The 19,840-nt window shown below is 50.2% G+C and overlaps 1 protein-coding gene across 1 annotated transcript; it reads right to left on the minus strand.

Annotated features, from left to right (window-relative positions):
- Positions 1-4,124: 4,124 nt before the first annotated feature.
- Positions 4,125-17,785, minus strand: PSMD3 (proteasome 26S subunit, non-ATPase 3). The gene is made up of 12 exons (XM_024745160.1): positions 17,354-17,785; positions 14,774-14,964; positions 12,999-13,136; positions 11,574-11,710; positions 10,472-10,662; positions 10,197-10,300; positions 6,752-6,866; positions 6,528-6,647; positions 6,282-6,385; positions 5,844-5,999; positions 4,773-4,823; positions 4,125-4,587 (listed from the first exon to the last, which is right to left on the minus strand). Exons 1-12 carry the CDS (start codon positions 17,571-17,573, stop codon positions 4,510-4,512), a joined length of 1,605 nt encoding a protein of 534 aa, XP_024600928.1. The 5' UTR covers positions 17,574-17,785; the 3' UTR covers positions 4,125-4,509.
- Between the last annotated feature and the right edge of the window lie 2,055 nt (positions 17,786-19,840).

Here is a 19,840-nt window from a genome sequence, read left to right on the forward strand (position 1 = left end):
ATGCCATAGAGGGAAAATCCGAATGCTGGCTGGGAGTTATTGGACACCTCTTATATGCCAGGCACCTTCCATTACACTTCTGTCTTTCATCCTATCAACCAAGTGTGGACTATTCCCATTAGAGACAAGGGACAGCCTCAGAGAACCGAAAGGCCCAAGATCACAGAACAAGTCGGGGGCAGAGCGAGGCAGGATCTGTGATCAGCCTTCCCAAGCCCCCGTCATTCCTATTACACTATCTTCCTGTTCAGAGAGCTGTATGTACTTCTTGGATGATGGCTCAATCCAGATCTCAGCCCCACCCATGAGAGAATAAAGACCAGGCAGAGAGAAAGCCCGGTTACTAGTCCTGACACATGCGGGCTGAGCCAGACTGAAATGATCTGGCAAAAGTCCTGGCTCCAGAGACCCCCCCACTAGCTGTTATTCATCCTTCCAGCTTCCTAAAGGCTTTCCCAGTTATTTCTCAATGGCCAGAGTGGGTGAGTGGCTTCCAGTCACACTTCCTGTTTTCATCTGGAACTGGGCTTGGAGTGTCCTTATGAAGGCTCCGGCGTAATGCCTTTGTTGCAGACTTGGCCTGTGGGCCAAGATACGTACACCCTGAGTTAAGAATCGGTTTTACATGTTTTAAGTGGTTGGAAAAACATCAAAAGATTCTTTTTCTTTGGCTGCATTGTGCAGCATGCGAGACCTTAGGTCCCTGACCAGGGACCTCGCCCCCTGCAGTGGAAGCACAGGGTCTTAACCACTAGATTGCCAGGGAAGTCCCAAAAGAGTATTTTATCACAGGTAAAAATCATGAGAAGCCAGTGTTCATAAATAAGTTGTTTACGTATCGTTTATGTAAGGCCCCTTTCGAGAAGGGCAGAAGTGAGCAGTTGTGGAAGAGCACGTGGCTGTGTACACAAGCCCCAAAACGTACCATCTGGCCCTTTAAGAAAAGTTCGCAAACGAGTACACAGGACATACGTACAAGGGGACACACAGAAATGTCCTCTGCAGTGTTGTTCGTAACAGTAAACCAATGGCCACCAATAAATTAATGAACAAATAAACTGTGGCACATTCATACCACATGTGCCTCTCCACCCTTCCACAACAGAAGACCCACGAGGAAAGCAGTTTGTTTCATTCAGTTCTTTTCTTAGTCCCTAGAACAGTGCTGGGCACGGGTTTAAACATGATTAGATCTCAAAACCCACACTGAGTGAAAGGAACTTACTTTCATGTGACACATCATTAACAAAGATTTAAAAACTCAAGACAATACTATATTTTGTAGTAAAAGTATAAAAACATAAACTGGAAGGATACCCACTGAATTCATCAGAGTGGCTGCCTTTAGGGAAGGAGGGAGGAGGCCTGGGGAAGGAAGATGGGCTTTTAACATCTGTCATGTTTTATCTGCATGAAAAAGCTTGACATGATAACAAAAGGTTGGTATTTATTAAAATTGGGTGGAAAGTACATGGGTATTTCTTATGTTATTCTTTGTACTTCTCTGTAGTTTTCTAATTAAAAAACAAAACCGGAAGGTAGAGAACACAGTGAACTCTCCAAGTATAAAAATAACACTGAACTTCTCCAGGAAAAGAAAGCTAAGCCAGTGGCAATGAATTATAAGAAACTTCCAGACCGTGAGCAGGCAGAAGAATGGTCTATAGACTCAAGGTGGTTGAGAACCAGGAAATCATGACAAATGACCCCAACTCTGTGTAACAGGATGACAGACTCTCCAATCCATTACCAACAAGGAAAGGGTATGGGGCACTTTGGGCTGGGTGCTGACTTTAAGATTTGTCATTGGGAATAATAGTAATTACAACTAATTATCACACAGTCAGAAAGTCATTTTAGAGGTCAGGTAAAGTGGTCATGGGCCAGAAGGACAGCCATGTAGGGACAAAAACCAACCAACCAACCAACCAGATAACAGAGCCACAGACTGAGGCTGGGAGAAGGCTGCACAGCCTACAGAATGTGACCTGAACTTGGTATCACGTAGGCCAGTGTTCAAGTCCCACCTAAGCCTGTCCTCACAAGCCTGGAAGGGGCACGGAGGGGTGCTCACCGTTAGTCCCCATCCTTCCTGGAAGGGAATTAAAGATCTCCTATTAAGGGCTTCCCTGGTGGCGCAGTGGTTGAGAATCTGCCTGCCAACGGAGGGGACACGGGTTCGAGTCCTGGTCTGGGAAGATCCCACATGCCGTGGAGCAACTAGGCCCGTGAGCCACAACTACTGAGCCTGCGCTCCGCAACAAGAGAGGCCGCGATAGTGAGAGGCCCCCGCTTGCCGCAAATAGAGAAAGCCCTTGCACAGAAACGAAGACCCAACACAGTCAAAAATAAATAAATTAATTAAAAGATCTCCTATTAGATTTTCGAATTGGCCTGTAAAATGGGGAAAAGATTGAATCCTTAAAAAAAAAAAAAAAAGGAAAGTTTGGATGCTGGAATAATAACATCTTCCACAAAGATCAAGGGGGGAGCTTGGGAAAAAAAAGTGCCGTTTCACAAAGCAAACTTTAAAAAGTTTCACTAGGTACTTCCCTGGTGGTGCAGTGGTTTAGAATCCGCCTGCCAATGCAGAGGACAAGGGTTCGAGCCCTGGTCCGGGAAGGTCCCACATGCCGCAGAGCAACTAAGCCCGTGTGCCGCAACTACTGAGCCTGCGCTCTAGAGCCCGCGAGCCACAACTATTGAGCCCGTGTGCCACAGCTACTGAAGCCCGCGCACCTAGAGCCCGTGCTCCACAACGAGAAGCCCACGCACCACAACGAAAAGTAGCCCCTGCTCGCCACAACTAGAGAAAGCTCGTGCCGCAACGAAGACCCAATGCAGACAAAAAAAAAAAAAAAAAGTTTCACTACCTGGGTTTCACAAAAGCTTAAAGGAAGTGGGCAATACCAAATCACACCGAGGCTGGGGTGGGATCAGAAACCAAAGCAAGGCCAGTCTAAAACATGCCTTTGATGGAAGTTCGGGCTATCAAAATCAGCAGTTGGTGATGAACACATCATGTACCCTTCCTAACAAACAAGACGTTAACCAGCTCGTATGCCAGGTACTGGGCAAGGCCCTGGGGGGACAGAAGTGCCTCATGCTCTTTAAGAAGTTACAATCTAGTTGGGAGGATAAGGCTTTCACAGCCACAACCTCCTAAGAGAATCTGATTATCCAGTGAGTGGCTCAGACGCCAGTGAGTTGAATCACTGCGAGGCACGATGCCTGGAAGATGTGTAGCAATCAGCAAGGTGCAGAGCGAGAGCTGGACAGGAGAGGGAACGCAGCTAGGAGAGGCAGAGACCCACAAGGCATCGTTCTGGTAGCAGAGCTCGCGCGGCAGGAACGAAGGGTACATGTACGGCAACGCCCCAGGTGCCAACCAGAGAACATCAATGATGCGAAGGACCCAGTGTGGGGAGCACCGCTGCCAGCGACTGGGAGACTTACAGAGACCCTGGCAGGTGCATTTTCCCACCACATGCAGCTGGAGGTCCACAGGGAGCCCCCTCTCGCCTGACCCCCGCTCTGCTCTCAGAGAGCAGCCTATCCATAAGGACCACTGGGCAGAACCCTGCTCTCAACCCGCTGCAGCCTTGCAGGAGACCCTTCTCTCCTCTGTGAACCTCACCTGAGGGTCAGACTCGCACCTTGTGTTTGATCCACTGGAAGCCCAGATTCCCAGTTTTAGAGCCAGGAGGTCACTGAGTCTAATCATTTATCTGGTAGATATGGGAAAGGAGCCTGAGAAGTTCGGAGAGCTGCCAGTTATTTGAGAGCCAGTTCGATATGAAAGAGTAAACCCAGGCCCTCTGATCCCAGATCAGAGTCTCTCCACCCAGCCCTCGGCCTCCTCTTCATCTACAGCTGCTTCGGGTCCTCGGGTCATGCTCCCCACACTGGGTCCTTTGCATCATTGATGCTCTCTGGTTGGCACCTGGGGTGCTGCCGTACACGTACTCTTCGTTCCTGCTGAGCGAGCTCTGCTATCAGAACGATGCCTCGTGGGTTTCTGCCTCTCCTAGCTGCGTTCCCTCCCAGGCCAGAAAAAAAATCTGGGCCTGTTAACGCTGCACACGTGAGAGTGAAACAAGAGTAATTACCTGATGCACAAAGGGTCCTGGAGAACTTTTTATTGTTTAAAAATCACAACTGAAGCTTCAAAAAACATACAACCTAACACATGTCCCAGTTCCAGTGCCCTCCTCCCTGGAGGAGAGCACAGGGCTAGTCCCTCCCATCCTGCTGCCCACACTGCTAGCCAGGACCCTGCCCTGGGGAGGCTGCCTGCTCGCCCTCCTGCCCACGTGTGCTACATCACCGGCTGGGGAGGGGCCCTGGGATGAGGTGGGGGTGACTGGCTCCCTGCACCCCTCAGCCCCTGCACATATGCAGTCTGTGTGCAGCGTGTGGGAAAAGGGGCCAGTTCCCTGGGCAGGGACCCCCAACGGGGAAGGATAAAGAGCCAGTCCCCACTCACCCACCCCTCCCCAGCCCCCCAGCTCAAGGAAAGCTGTCATCGTCGTCTTCCGCCATCTCCTTGGCAAACTCCAAGTCCTGCTGCTCCCGCTCCCGCCGCTCCTGGGGACAGAGGGGGCGAGGGCCGGGCTGCTGAGGACAGGTCGGGCTCTCTCACTCCGTCTCCACCCAGGGCCAGAGACTGCCCAAGCTTCGGAGTTGCCCCAGCCCTTGCAAAAAGCTCCCCTCTCCCCTTTCTAGAGGGAAGTTTGATCTTTCAGTCTTACCCGAAGCAGAAGGCAGCTTACCTCCGCAGACTCCAAGTCCTTGTTGTACGATTTGGGAGGAAACCTCATGGCCTGAAGCACAACAGAGAGGAGAGCAAGGTGAAGAGGAGGCAACAACGTAACACCCACTCGTCGTACTCCTGCGTGCCAGGCGCCAGGGTACACGCGGGGTAGGTGGTCACTCCCTAGTTCAGTCCAGTGGGGGAGCCAGGCATGGAGACTAATTCATTACTGCAACACCACAGAATAAGTGCTGAAGATGGAGAATTAGAAGAAGCCAGAGGTATAACTGATTAACCCTCTTGATCGGGCCAGGAGAGGGACTGGCAGCAAGAAGGAAGACGAAGAATGGACGGGCTGTGGGAGTGGAGGAAAGGCGTTGCAGGCAGAGGACTCAGGGTGTGAGCAGGCCCGGCCTGAGTTCATTGGGGCCAACTGGGGTGGAGGAAAGGGGTCGGCGGAGAGGTCCTGGGTAGGGGGGAGGCCAGGGACGCCGGGGACCAGATCACGAAGGGCCTTTCCTGTCTAGCAGAGCACAGCATTTGCCTGGTTTTAAGTGAAGCTATATCCCTGGTTTCCTGGGGGAAGAGAGCAGGAAAAAAATCGGCAGCCCAACAGTACCAGCACCTAACCCAGCGCCTGACACAGGGTAAAAGCTTAAGAGCCTTTTGTGGAACGAGATGGCAGCCCTACCTTTTACACAATTCAGACTTCGCTAAGTGCCCCAAGACAGTGATTTCATGTAATCCTGTCAACCCTGCGAAGCAGGCAGGGCAGGTAACACCTCATTATCAGCTTCACAGGAGAAACAGGCTCAGAGAAGGTAAATGACTCAAACTTGGAACCAAATCCAGAACACTGCACTCTGAATCCCTGTCTGATCCTCCCTGGCAACCAGACCCCTGAAGAGCAAAGGGAAGGTGCTGTGGTCCCACAAGCAAAGTCCTTTGCCCCTTCTGGACACCCAGTGATTTTACAGAGATCATCTGGGAACTGCGCCCCAAACCAAGCCAGTCTTCCCTGAGGAACCCGTGGGTGTGGAGGGGGGCATGCTGCTGCCAAGCATCGCCTCTGCAGCCCAGGGCTCTGCACCTTGACAGACATGTTGTGAATATCCAGGCAGAAGGAGATGCGCTGGTGGAAGGCTAGCTGGGGCTCACGGGTGGAATAGATGTCAATCATCTCCTTGGACTGGACGTAGCCCTTCTCGTGGTTGATGCTGGCCTCTATGACGCCATCCCGGATGGCCTGCAGGCCCCAAAGGTAGGAAGAGTCACCAGAAAGTCCATCTTCTAAGTCCTAGAACATCTTGTCCCATCTCTTTGTCCTCCTTGATCTCTCACACACTCACTTGCACGCACACACCCTCTCTCTTTCTGTGGCAACTTCCTGGCTTCACTGCAAGAGGGGCACTCCCTGAAAAGACTATGCCACTGCTTTACCCATTCCCCTCCTTGGTCAACCTCCTCCCACCCCCATCTCTGAAGTAAGGCAGGAAGGTGACAACCGCGGTCCCTGAGCCAGGCCCACCTTGGCAACAATGAACTCTGCATCCTCTGGGCTATCCAGCTGCAGCTTCTGGGCGATGTCCGCCAGGGAGATTCGGGAATAGGAGAGGCTGATCATGCGCACACCTGGGAGAGGAAGGAGCGGTGGGGAAGATGGGGCGGGCACAGACCCTTCACCCGCCCAGGCGCCCACAGGGTTGCCCCTGCCCCTGGAGAAGCCTAGTCCGGGTCCTGCTCCGCCAGGGGCCCCTCAGACGCTGCTCCACACCTGTCTTGATGACGTTGTGTCGCAGTCGGATGATGAGGGTGTAGGTCCCATCTGCTTGAAACTTCTCCCCAAACTGATCCAGGACCTGGTTGAACTTGGCCAGGTTTCCCGTCCTGACAGCTGCAGTGGGGAGAGGAGTGGATCAGATGCTGCACAGGGTGCGCACAGAAAAGGGGCCACGGCGCCAGGGGTCCGGCAAGCTCTGGGAGGGGACCAGCCCTTACCCTGGGTCAGAAGGAAGTAAGGCATGAGCGAGCGCTTGAGGGACGGTTGACGGAACTGCAGCCGGTCCGGGATCTCCCCCAGCAACAGCTCCACCACAATCAGAAGCTTGTGTACCTGGCAGAGTGCGACACAGGAACACAGTGGGCAGGGAGCCCCACCGGGTGGGAGAGGAGGACGAAATGGGGCTTCAATTCAGTCAGACACACAGGGAAAGAGGGAACGTGGCACTGGGACTAGGCCCACAGAGAGGAAAAAAATCCTCAAGCTGTGCCGGGCGTGGAATTGAAGCTCTGCCTTGGGAGACAGGCCTTGTGAGCTTCTGACCCTTTGGCCACACCAGGCCCTCAGCTGCATTTCATCTGGCCAATCGGTGCACAGCACCCTGAAATGGCAAAGTTCTAAAGTACAGGCAGATGGGTAGGTTCTATGGCTCAGAAATGGTGAGGAAGCAGGGCCGAGAGGCCTAGGCAATGGAATGTGAGTCAGCCAAAGATGCTGGTAGGGAGGTGAACTATGTGTAAAATTAGTCATCTGGGTAGAGGCAGAAGCTCAGGGAAGGGCCTGCAGCACCTCAGCGAGTGAGCCGGCTGGCTGGGAAATCGGGCCCCTCCTCCTCCAAATACCACTGTGGGTGTTTCTCAACGGCGGCTCCCGTGGATTCAGCACCATGCAAGGACGGCTACGGTGGAGGGGACGATGCCCAGCAGTTACGGAGCCTCCCACCAAGCAGGAGGGACAGGAGCACAGACAGCTAAACCACGTGACAGCAACTGTCACGAGGGAGGTAAGGGGTTAAAATGGGTGGTGGCCGATGGTGTCCACCCCTGGGCAAGGACCCTTCCTTCGCTCCTCCACCCACACCCACGAGGCTGCCCTGTCCCTTGGCCCTCGGCGTACCCCCCGAGTGAGGGGAAAGCCATGCCGACGGCAGAAGTTAACACATGCCTTAAGGATTCTGATGAAGCAGAAAAGGAGGGAGGACGTTTCAGCCAAGGGAAGAGGCTGGTGAAGAGGCCGGCATACTGGAGGGTGTGTGTGTGGGGCCACCTGGAGAGATGAGCGGGGGCCCGTCCGGGGACGTGCGGTTTTGAATGCCAGTCTGAGTTCTGAGTTTGGAGACAGAACTAGCTAGGCTGTACTTGCTAGCTAGGAAACACAGAGCAACTGAGCCTTTGGTTTCCACCTCCCTAAAACGGGCATAACAACACCACCTGGCTTGCCCACTTCACAAGACTTACAACACCCTACTGGGCAGACAGTGGGGAGAAATGCGAGCTTCCCGGGCCACGCAGACGGGCCTGGAGCTCCGCTGAGTCAGGCAGCTGTGCGGAAGCTGGGCTGGTGGAGGGGAGGATGGCGACCAGCAGGGTCAGCGGCTTGAACAAGGGCACTGGTAACATCAGAGAGGACATGAATACAAAAGCCATGGAGGCAAATCAACAGACGACTCAGCGATGGTGAAGGGGGTGGGCAGAGGAATCCAAGATGGCCCGGAGGCTCCTGTCTGGATCAGGAGGGCAGGAGGAAGGACTGGTGAGGGGTGCCCAGAAGGGCCTGTCTGGACAAGCTGAGGGTGAGGAGTCAGGCAGTCTCTACACAGAGATGCGTGGTGGGAAGTCGGATTTGCAGGTCTGGCTTCATGAAAGGGGTCAGAATTTGTATTATGGGCTGAACTGTGAACCCCCAGATTCATATGCTGAAGCCCTAACCCCCTAGTACCTCAGAACGTGACTGGATTTGGAGATAGAGCCGTTAAAGAGGTAATTAAGGTAAAATGAGGTCATATGAGTGGGCCCTAATTCAATACGACTGGGGTTCTTATAAGAAGGATTAGGATACAGACGTGCACAGAGGGGAGACCATTTGAAGACGTCAGAAGATGGCCAACTACAAGCAAAAGAGAAGCCCTGGAAAGAACCGGCCATGCTGACACCCGGACCTTGGACTTCTTGCCTCCAAAGCTGTGATGAGGTAAATTCCTATTGTTTAGGCCGCGCCCAGCCTTGTGGCAGCAACCCAGCATATTAAGACAGTTCATAACGGACTTTGGTGAGGCGTCATGGAGGTCACAGCTGAGCCATGAAGGCAAATGCAATCACCCAAGGCGAGAATGTGCATTGTCTACAGATGGATACTTTCAACATGCTCTGTTGTGGACTCCAAGTTAAATTCGATGTCTCTCTTTACCCATTCTCTCTCTCCCTGTTTTTACTTAAAGCTGGCTTCTCCATGTGGGCTCTCTATCCCATTCCTCCTACCTTGTTCAAGGCCTTGGCCCATCGCCTATTTGCTTAAGTCTCTCTGGGTGGCGAGTTCCCCAACTCTGCCCCTTCCCCTCTCAGGCAACCCTCCCACCTCCTTCCTGGCTCCCTGGCCAACAGTCTACAGGTCAAAGACCGTACTCCAGCGCCCTCTGCTCCTTCTTCCGGCGACCTGGCTCCACCACAGAAAACTGTGAAACCTTATCCATCCATAGTAAAACCTGGTCTGAAAACACCGCTTTACCCCACGAGACCTCTCCCTGGTGCACAACACAGCCTATATGTTAATTACCTGTATTTTTAGTGAATTTTTGAAGACTTAGTGTGTGTGCTACGTTGTAAAAGCAATCTCTCATTGTGCAATGTACCCCATGTGTCTGAGAAGCCATTCCTTTCTATGAAAATTCTACCCATCTTTCAAAACCCAGATCAAATTTAACTATTTAAGATTACTTTGACCACAACTGAACCTGCCGTTCTCTGAACGTCTGAACTGAAACTAAACAAACCTCCCACCACACTGAGCTAATCACTGCACGTGCTCACCCCGCTCTCTTTCAAGGGCACTAGGAGGTGGATGTGTTAATGTGAGAGCAGAGGTTTGTAGCTGGGAAAGCTGGGTCCTAATTCTGGCTACCAGTCTCTGTGCCTTTACCCAGGCCATCAAGCCTTTCTGAGTCAATGTTCTTTATCTATCTCTTCGAGGGCAAGTACCATTTCTTATTCGTCTTTTCTATCCCTCATAGTGCCCAACGTGAAGGTCAGCACTCAAAAAACTACCTGGTGACTGACAGCTTTGCCACGGCCAAGGTTTACCTCCACCTGAGTCAGACAGCCTTAGGGAGAGCTCTGGGTTCCCTGGCCACAGACAACACTGCTCCCGAAGGGGCATGTGAGGGACCAGGTAAGGGCCTGGGGTTTATCAACACAATCCAGGCCCTCACCTGGAACGACTACAGGGGGTTCTGGGGAATCAGGAATATTCTAAACCTGCGCACCGGGGAGAATACTGGAGACAGAAACGGCCAGAGGCGCAGGTAGCGTCTGCCACGTGCAAACAGACACGTGATGCCACCTTCAGGGTAAGAAGATTAAGGACCTCCTGGGCTCCTCAGATTCGGAAGCGGCACTAACATGGTATGAGACAAGTAAGGGGGTCAAAGGGGTGAGAACTGCCGCTCACCGTCTGTTTGAAGCCGACAGCTGTGTGCTGAGGGGCCTTGCGAAGGGCATTGGTCATCGTCCTCCGGGCCTCTGAGTACTCCAGCTGGATGGCTTTGATGCGCCCTGGGTGTGGAGAAGAGAACTGATCAAGAGGATGGTGTGATCCAAACTCCGGCCCCCCGCAAACCAGAGCGCCAAATGCGCACTCTTATGCACCAAGGACACCACTTTCTTAGCAAATTTGCCCCGAGTGAGCCCGAGACACCTTCCGGCTGGGGGCCGGGCCCTGCTCACCTGTATAGTAGAGGTACCTTGCCCACTCATTGTTGTTGGCCTGCTCGGGGAACACAGACTTGGACACCAGCTTCTCGGCCTGGTCGTACAAGCTGTAGTGTAGGTAGTTCCGCAGCAGGAGGTTCAGCAGTGTGGCCTGCCCGTCCGCGTCATGCCGCAGGGTGGCGGTCCGGAGCCGAGCGTGCAAGAAGCTTCAAGAAGGAAAGAACCGGGAGGTCAAAGCCTTCACGTAACAACTCTTCAAGCTGCCTCTGACCTCTCCATTCTCTCTCAATTCCTAAAAAAGTGACTCAAACTACTTTTCTGGTTATTCACTGAATACTCAACAAATGAAGCACTAGTCCAGGTGTACAGAAGGACAGAACTCTGCTCAGGGGACCTGCATTCTAGTGGGGGGAGACAGACAGCCATCACAATGAATAAGCGTACCATGCAGCTCAACAAAAGGTGGTGGGGTGACGTCGAAGCAGGGTAAGTACGACGGGAACCGCAGAAGGAGAGGAGGATGGGGCTGCAACTTTAAACAGCCCAGTCAGCGTAGGACTCGCTGAGAAGGTAACAGTTAAGCAGAGGCTTGAAAGAGGCAGGGAGGAGAGCGTTCTCGGCCGAGGGAACAGTGCGCTGGCATGCCCGCGATAGAGCGAGGCGGCCAGCGTCGGGGGAGCAGTGGAAATAAAGTCAAGGAGGCAGTAACGGGGGCCAGGCCCCGTGGGGCCTTATAAGCTTACATCATGAGGGCTCTGGCTTTTCCCTGAGGGTAACGGGGAGCCGCTGCAGGTTTCAAGCAGAGGAGCGAAAGGCTTTCCAGCCTGAACTTGCTTGCACCTCTGACCCACTAATGAGTCCTCCCCTGACGTGTGGTGAAGGGAAGAGCCTGGGAAACAGGACTGAACAGGCCAGTGGTCGTCTCCATTTCCTCATCTAGTCTCAGCCTCGCCCTCAAACCCTCGCTCTCAAACCCTCGCACACCCATTACCCCCACTTCCTGCTGGGCACGTTACATCTACCAGCCCACAGCCCCCTGCAAGTCCATAGCTCTGTGGTAGTGCCTGACCATGTCTCTGACCCCACGGGCCACGAGCCAGACTGCTGGCCACGGTACCTGCGCACCACATCCAGCTTGTCCAGGAACTCATAGACCCGAGCGTGGTAATAGTAACACTTTGCAGCCACAAGGTCCAGGGCCCGGCGGTTCTGAGTGCTGATCTTCTGCATCAGGTCATCAGAGATCTTCTGTGCCTGGGGAGGCAGCCAAAAGAGAATCAAGCGTCAGTGTTTCAAAATGTTAAACACGGAGCCAGCAATTCCCCTCCTAGGCATACGTCCAGGAGAACTGTTAAACACGGAGCCAGCAATTCCCCTCCTAGGCAAACGTCCAGGAGAACTGGAAACATACGTTCACGTAAAAACTTGCACACGGACATTCGTATCAGCATCATTCACAACAACCAAAACGTGGAGACAACCCACGAGCCTATCACCCAATGAATGGATAAACAAGATGTGGTATATCTATAGGATGGAATTTTACGCAGCCTTAAAAATGAACAGAGTACAGGTATATGCCACAACATGGATGAACTTAGAAAACATCATGCTACAAAAAAAAGCCAGACACAAAAGGCACATATCATATAATTCCATTTAGATAAAACGCCCAGAATAGGAAAATCCATGGGACACAAAATATTAATAGATTACTGGGCGGGGGTGAGGGCAGAACAAGGAGTGACTACAGATAGGTATGGCGCTTTTCGGGGTGGGGGGGGCAGTGATTAAACTGGTGTGGAATTAGATAGTGAGGGCGGTTGTACAACCTTGTGAATATAGCAAAGACTACTGAGTTGTACACTTTCAAGGGAGTGAATTATTCCTAAAAACCAACCAAACAAAAGCCAACCAGTGGCAGAGCAAGGAAAAAACAAAACAGAGGACTGAGGAGACCTGTCATTTTTGGGGCATGCTCTTGGGACAGCAGCTAAGCCTGACAAAGGAGCTGGCCCCGGCTGGAAGGCGTGGTAGAAGAGTGCTATCCAAAATGGAGTCTTTCAGTTTCATAATAATAGCTACCGTTTATTAAAATGTTGTGAATGCTTACTACGTGCAGATCGTTGTGCTAAGTATTTTTAAAATATATTATTTTATTTAATACTAACAATAATCTTGTAAGGTGGGCAGTTTGTCTCATTTTACACACAGCTGGGAGAAATTAATTTGTCTACGGTACAAACGGGATTTGAACCCAGGTATTTCTGTCTCCAGACCTACTCTTCTCGAAAGCATCCACTATACTGGGATCGCACCACAGACGGGTACAGAGTGGCCACTGCCAGCCCTTTCCCAGAGCCTGAGCAGGAGCTGAGGGGTCTTCCCCGGATGTGGGGCTGGGTGCATTCCCACACGGGGGAAGAGCCTGGGGGACAGTTAATAACCCAGCGATTGTCTATTTCTTCACTAGAGGCACCCTCCCCCACTAAGCCCGCACCCCGCCTGGGGCGCGTCCGTCACTTGCACGGGCCCCGGCTACCTCTTTGTAGCTCTTGCTGTTCATCAGGAAGATGACCACGAGGAGCTGGAGGTAGGCTTCCACTTCAGGCAGGAGGGGAGCCGACGCAGCTTTTCCTGTTCGGGGACGGAACTGCAAATCGGCTTCTGTGTCCATGGGCTAGAGAGGACATGAGTTACTGTGGAAGAGCTCAGTCAGATCAATCAACCAAGAATTTATTAAGCACTCACTATGTATTTCAACAAATATTTAATAAGTGTCTACTACACGCCAAGATTTTTCTAGGTGCTGGGGGTACAGAAATAAAGATGACACAGTCTCTTTCTGAAGGGAGTCAAGGAGGCTGGCAATACAATAAATACAGAAAAGGGTTACAGGAGTATAACATCCTTACAGAATATAATGTGGACAGAAAGGATGATGTAAGGACCCCTCAGAGAGCCTACAATCTAAGTAGAGATTAAACCACCATACTTGGAACCACTGCAAATTCTACCAGGCAGGGTTAATAAAGGGATATAATTCTAGAGATGAGATCAAGAATAATGAGTCAGGGAGTTCCCTGGTGGTCTAGTGGTTGGGATTCTGGGCTTTCACTGCCATGGCCTGGGTTCAGTCCCTGGTTGGGGAACTGAGTCCTGCAAATCGTGCGGTTTGCCAAAATTAAAAAAAAAAAAAAAAAAAGAATAATGAAACAAAAAAAAATTTTTTTTTTGGTGGGAACAAAGGAATTTGGGGGGAAATTGACATATACATAGTACTTACCTTCAGATCTAGTCACCAAAACTGGAATAATGTGTAATAGATCAAAAGACGATCATGGTGGGTTACTTTAGAGATGTAAAGGTTAAAAACATTCCAGGTGGGGCTGGGAGAGGGGGCGCTTTTCCTTTTTCCCAGACAGTAAAGTCTTCACTGTCCACCTCAAGGATTTTCTGAGTTTTTACATCTATGAAACAGACTGTAAGCATACAGGATTTTAGGGAGATGAAGGTGGCTGAAGGGCCAGTGAGGTTTGAGAAGGGGCAGGATCCGAACTGTATCATGGATGATAAGGGGAGTTTTACAGCCAGAAAGGAAAAGGAGAGGTTTCTCCTGGCATGGAGACCACTGCCACCAGCAAACTAACTTCATCAACATGCACTCTGTACCACACCCTGTTCTAAGAGCTTTCCCCCTCCTCCTCGCCCCCCCAAATCTGTTCATCACATTTACCAAATGAAGAAAATGAGGCACAAGGAGGTTAGGTCATTTGCCCAAGTCCCACAGATACCAAACGGTAGAGTTTGGATTCAAATTCAACACCCCCTCCAAAACCTGTGCTCTTAACCACTGTTCTTTTGTTCCTTTTTTTGTTGCTTTTTTTTTTTGGCTGCACCATGTGGCATGTGGGATCTGTGGGATCTTAGTTCCCCAATCAGGGGTGGAAGCGAGGAATCTTAACCACTGGACCGCCAGGGAAGTCCCTTAACCACTGTTCTATACATCCTTCATGGTGAAGCTTCGGAGGCAAAAAGGCAGTGGAATAGGCCCCCTGTTGGGGGTGGTGGGAAATGAGTGTGGCTGGAAGGGTCCTGATTCCTGGCTCTTCTTCCTGACTCAGAAGAATGACTCTACAGGGCAGAAGGATGGTCGCCTTGTTAGAGGGCAAATGAGTATTAAGAGGGGCTGTCTTGCTTCATGTCTCTGCTATGGCAGGTAACAAGACAGGTCTCCAGGACAGAAAACAGTTACACAGGGTGGAATGTGTGTGTCAAGCCAAGCCTGCACCCTTCACGCTGGCCTGACTCACTTACCTCTTCCAGGAAGGGTAGCAAGAAGTCTCGAGTGGCACTGTTGGAGGTGAAAAAGCCATGCACAGCCTTGTACAGAACGTAGTGGTTGAGGCGGCGTGATGTGGAAGGTAGCATCCGCAGGGCCCGCAGCACGAACCGGGGCTCCTTGCCTGAGACTGCCTTCTCCAGCTGTTTCACGTGCTCCTTGATGTCTGTGGAGGACGAGGGGAGAAAAATGTTAATTCCAACTCCTACTCCCCCCACCCCCCGCCACTCCAGCCAAGCAGTCCTAGTGAGCCTCTTACAAATGGCAGGATGTGGCCAATCACCGCTTTTGCCCTAAGAGCAATAGTTATGGATGCCATACATTGATTTTTTTTTTTTTTTTTTTTTTTTTTTCATACATTGATTTTAAGACATAACCAAGAGACAAAGAAAAATAAAGCTGGGGTGGGGGAAGGAGTAAAGGGTGACAGAAAAAAGAAAAAAACAATGAAAAACAAAAACACGTGGAGATTTAGCGTATCGTCAAATAGGAAAAGACTTCTAAAATTCTTCTGAGAACTGTAAACAAAAGAAAAATATCTGCAACACATGTGACCAGAGATTCATATTGTTTTTCTACAAGGAGCTCGTATAAAGGATTACAATAAATAAAAATGAACATGAATGGACAATACAAAAAGAGGAATGACAAATAACAGACGTGAAAAGTGTATTTCACTAGTATTCAAATAATCACAAGGGAAAACATTTTTCAATTACCATTCTAGTGGTGTTTAAAAAATGATAACATATAGAGTACAGGGGTGAGCAAGACATTTCTGCTCATATAATGTATATCAGTACAGTTTTTCTGGACAGTAACTACCAAAAACCTTAAAAACAAACGTAAATACCCGTTCAATTCAGGGATCTCTAATGAAGAAATAGTTATAGAGGTAGACCAGACACTTGGGCACAGAGATGACGGCTGCAAAGCTATTTGTAACAGAGAAAAATAGACACAACTTAAATATCCAGAAATAAGGGAATGCAATCAATTGGTCGTTTCTTAGTTACCTTTGTATTTTTAGCATAGGGTGCCGGGGTCACATTAACGATATAATAATAATAACAGCTAATATTTATGGAGGATTTTACTATGTTTTCATCACATATTAGGCACAGTTGTAAACATTTTAATCTTCACAACAACCCAATTAAGTAGGTACTATTACTTTCACTTATAGAGATGAGGAAACTAATCCCAGAGCGTATATTCTTAGCCATCATATCAATTATTCAATAAATGTTTCTGGAATACATTGAATGTTTTGTTTATGGATATGTTACATGAAGGCACACAAAATCATCTGTATTTAGTTATGCCTTGTTCCAAACTGTATATATAAACTTGATCTCAATTATGAGAGAGCAGCTCAAAAATTCATAGGAAATAATGTTAACCATGGTGGGTTTTTTTTCCCCCCCTATTTTAGACCTCTCATATTAAAATGTTTATAAGAAACATATGTATAGACCCAGTAGGTAATGCTGAATGGCACCTTTGCCACTGGTTGACTATTGTTATTTCATGTAAAATGATCTTTATTAGATACTGAGCCTGCTATCCAACTTCAGAGTAGAAGCTGATGCAGTCAGCACTACCACATCCTCCAATCACCACCCAGGAGCCTAACTTTGCTTATTTCAATGTTTTCGAGCTAGTTTCTCGTGCAGTTAAGTACAGAGAAAACCCGATAAATAGTCCGGTCCTACTTGATCCAGAACCAGAAAAAAGCACCAGGGTCACAGTGGGAAGCTCTCACTCTACCCACTCCAAATGCGGACAGGATGCTCTAAGTAGGAAAAGTGAAATATGAACTTGGAGGAACAAGAGGATGATAGGAAACAGGGAACAGGCACCTAGGAGAAAAGAAATGGTATTGGTATATAGTTTAGGTGGAAGGTGAAGATTAGGAACTCACACATCCGACACCTAAAAAGTTGAAGCGTGTAATGTGTTTAAACTCTTTAGAAACAGAGTAAGAGTAAGGGCTTGCAGGAAAAGAAAAAGAGCAATGGGATCGTTTGGGCACCTCAATTACAGCAACAAGGAAGCAAGATACTAGGTAGAAAGGGCTCTTTTAGGTAAGTTTGCTAAAGGTAGTTAAGACAACAGAAACCATTCTTAAAATGCAGGGGCTAGTATTTGGCGTCATTCTGACCCCCTTCAAACGTAAATACAGACACTGGTTTTTAGAGAGATCAATCGTGCACTGGGGTCACTAGAATCAGTCCGGTGGGATGTAAATGGAGTAATAAGGTCAGAGGAGAAAACTCAGAAGAGTCTATGGGCTCAGTGAGACCTACTTCTAGATGCAATCCCTGGTGGGGGGTGGTGTGTGCGAAGGGAGGAGTCCTGAGCCTAGAGAAAATGTTCAGTTATCCGGGTTGGGGTCGGGAGTGTCAGGGTAGTGGGGGCAGGCATTTCGGGGTAATCCCAAGAAACCCTCAAGTCAAGGTGGTAGAGGCTGCGCTGGGATCCCAAGGAGAGAGTGGATCACCGCTGCGCTGTCACCCGTGATAATGGCACGTCCCCGGCCCGGGCTCTCTCACCCTCCAAGGTGACGGTGTCCAGCTCTCGCTGGGAGTGCTCAGCCGCCGCAGCCGCCGCCTTGCCATCGGTCTCGCCAGTTGATCCGCCACCCGCCGCCGCCTCCTCTTTCATCTCCACATCCTGGGGCGCCGGGGGCGGCGGTGGTTCTTGTTCCCCTCCGCCGGGCGGCGGCTTCGCCTTATCCGCGCCACGGCGCCGCGCCGAGCCCTCCTGCTTCATGGCGCCCGGGGTCGCGGCCTAGTCCGGGGACCGAGGCCGGGGCCTCGCGTGAACCCTCGCACCGGAGACCAGGAACCGAGCCGGGCCTGCACACGAGCGCGGACTCGCGTCGGGCCGCACGATGACGGAGCACCTGCAAACCCCTTCCCGGCGCTGGGCCTTCTGGGAAACGCCAGGCCGGGCTGGCCGATGGCCGAGTCATCAAAGGGGGGGAAAAAAGTCAACCGCCGAGATGCAGGATGGAGGCGGATATTCGCAGAAAGAGCGGGGAGGAGCCTTTATGAGTTTGCGGGGCTTGCGTTGGAGTGCTCCAGTGTGTTGATTTTTTTTCTTGCGCCTCTCGAGTGCATTTCCGTATATGTCCACAAGAGGTCACCTCAGGCTCCAACTGGGTTACCGCGGACTCTAAGAGCACCCCACCCCGCGTGGAGTGGGTAGGGCCTATCGGAACGTAGGGCGTGATGACGCCACGAGTTGCTGGGCGGGTTTCATGCCTAAACTCGCTCAATTTGCGCCTGGCAAGAGGTCCGTTTTGATATCCAGGAGGCTGGTCTTCAACCGCCGCCCGAAGGGATGTGGAGCTAGGTTGTTGGACGACTTAAAATAAAACCAAACTGGAGACAAGGAAGAACCCTATGGGATTCAGACTTCCTTGTCCGAGTTTAGCTCGTGCTGAAAATAAGGCATAAAATCTCTGCAGCCTGGGAGTGCGGATGGGGGCAGAGTGCATTCGTGTGTGATTACTTAAGTTTAATAAAATTTAGGGGGCCACTCTGTGAGGCCCAGGGCTAACACATTCAGGGGGAGGGGTGGTAAAAAAACAGCGCCAGAATGTAGTCTGCTGGAAGCTTTGATCTGGGCTGCTGTGTATTGTGAGGCCGGAGGAAAGAGAGAGGCTTCAGGGAGTACGTTGGGGCGCCTTTATGCATCCAGACAGACACTGTAGTGAAATGGGGGAACAGAATAATAGTACACCTAAGGAGCACCTAAGAATCCTCCAAGGGAAAGAAATTGGACCTGAAACCCTGGCCACTTATCTTTCAAAGGAATCCTCCAGCGATTCTGCAGGAGGAGGATACAGGTTCCAATTTCTTAAGACACAAAACAAAAACTCCCTTCCTATCTTGGAACTTTTATCTCTTCCATAAATGGAAGTTTTAAGTTTTAGACCAGGTCAGACCCTGCAAGACAACCTAGCCCTGTTGTAAGGTCCTAAAGGGCAGAGAATATGTTTCGACTATATTCTCCTTTATATTTATACAGAGAGAGGGTATTCTCTGTATTCCTCCTTTTGCACTATTGCAGCGAATGGCTCCTTGCACTGAACAGCCACTCAATGGAAAAGTGTGTGCTCCAGTTTTAGGGGAAAAATGCCTTGGCCAATTCCTCCCTAACTGTTCCCCTGCCCCCTAGGACTGGGAGAAGGATAACAGGACTTTTGAATCATCACTGGAATAAACTCATGAAAATCTCTTCTTGGTAACACCATATCTGTAACTGAAGGTGGGCATGAGAATGGTAAAGGAAGAAAACCGACAGGTTTTGTTGTTCATCTTCATGAGGTTACCCTTCTGGATAGTTACGGTGTTAGCTCACTTCATTGTTAAGTTTACATCACAAGGGAAAAACAATCAAGTGAGCAGGTAACTACCCAGTATGTCCTTGAGCAAAATAGCGAGGCCTTGGAAGATGCCCCGGAATGGGGGAGGATGGCTTAACGCAAAGCTTTTGTCAGTGGGTCATGAATTCATGGTGAGTGAGGGAAGCAGCCTGGGTAGGGGGTGGCTAAGAATGGGGAGAGTCTGAGTCCTGGGGCCAAAAACCTTGCAGAGATTATTCCACCCATAAAACTATTTTAAAAGAGATTGGTGGAAGATGTTAAAACCCAGCTTTAGGCAGAGGAGGCTGGTATGAACCCAACAGTTTTATGAGACTGAATGTCTGTATTAGCCCTTCCGCATGCCAAACCTACCCATATGACAACCACGCTAATTGGGGGCAGAAGAAGGAAAGGTGAAATGAGAAGATAATATCACACTTTCTTTTTAAAGTTTTGCATCAGTCTAATTCTTGGGTACCGTTTATTTATTTAGTTTTACTTATCTGCATTTCTTTTTTTATTATCTGCATTTTTAAAGAAATTTTATTTTATTTTTTTTGGCCGCGCCGCACAGCCTGCAGGATCTTAGATCGAACCCGGGCCCCCAGCATTGGGAGCGTGGAGTCTTACCCACTGGACCACCAGGGAAGTCCCATCTTCTGACTTT

This window comes from Neophocaena asiaeorientalis, unplaced genomic scaffold, assembly GCF_003031525.2.
Source record: "Neophocaena asiaeorientalis asiaeorientalis breed wild unplaced genomic scaffold, Neophocaena_asiaeorientalis_V1.1 scaffold1, whole genome shotgun sequence".
In the NCBI taxonomy this organism is placed as follows: domain Eukaryota; kingdom Metazoa; phylum Chordata; class Mammalia; order Artiodactyla; family Phocoenidae; genus Neophocaena; species Neophocaena asiaeorientalis.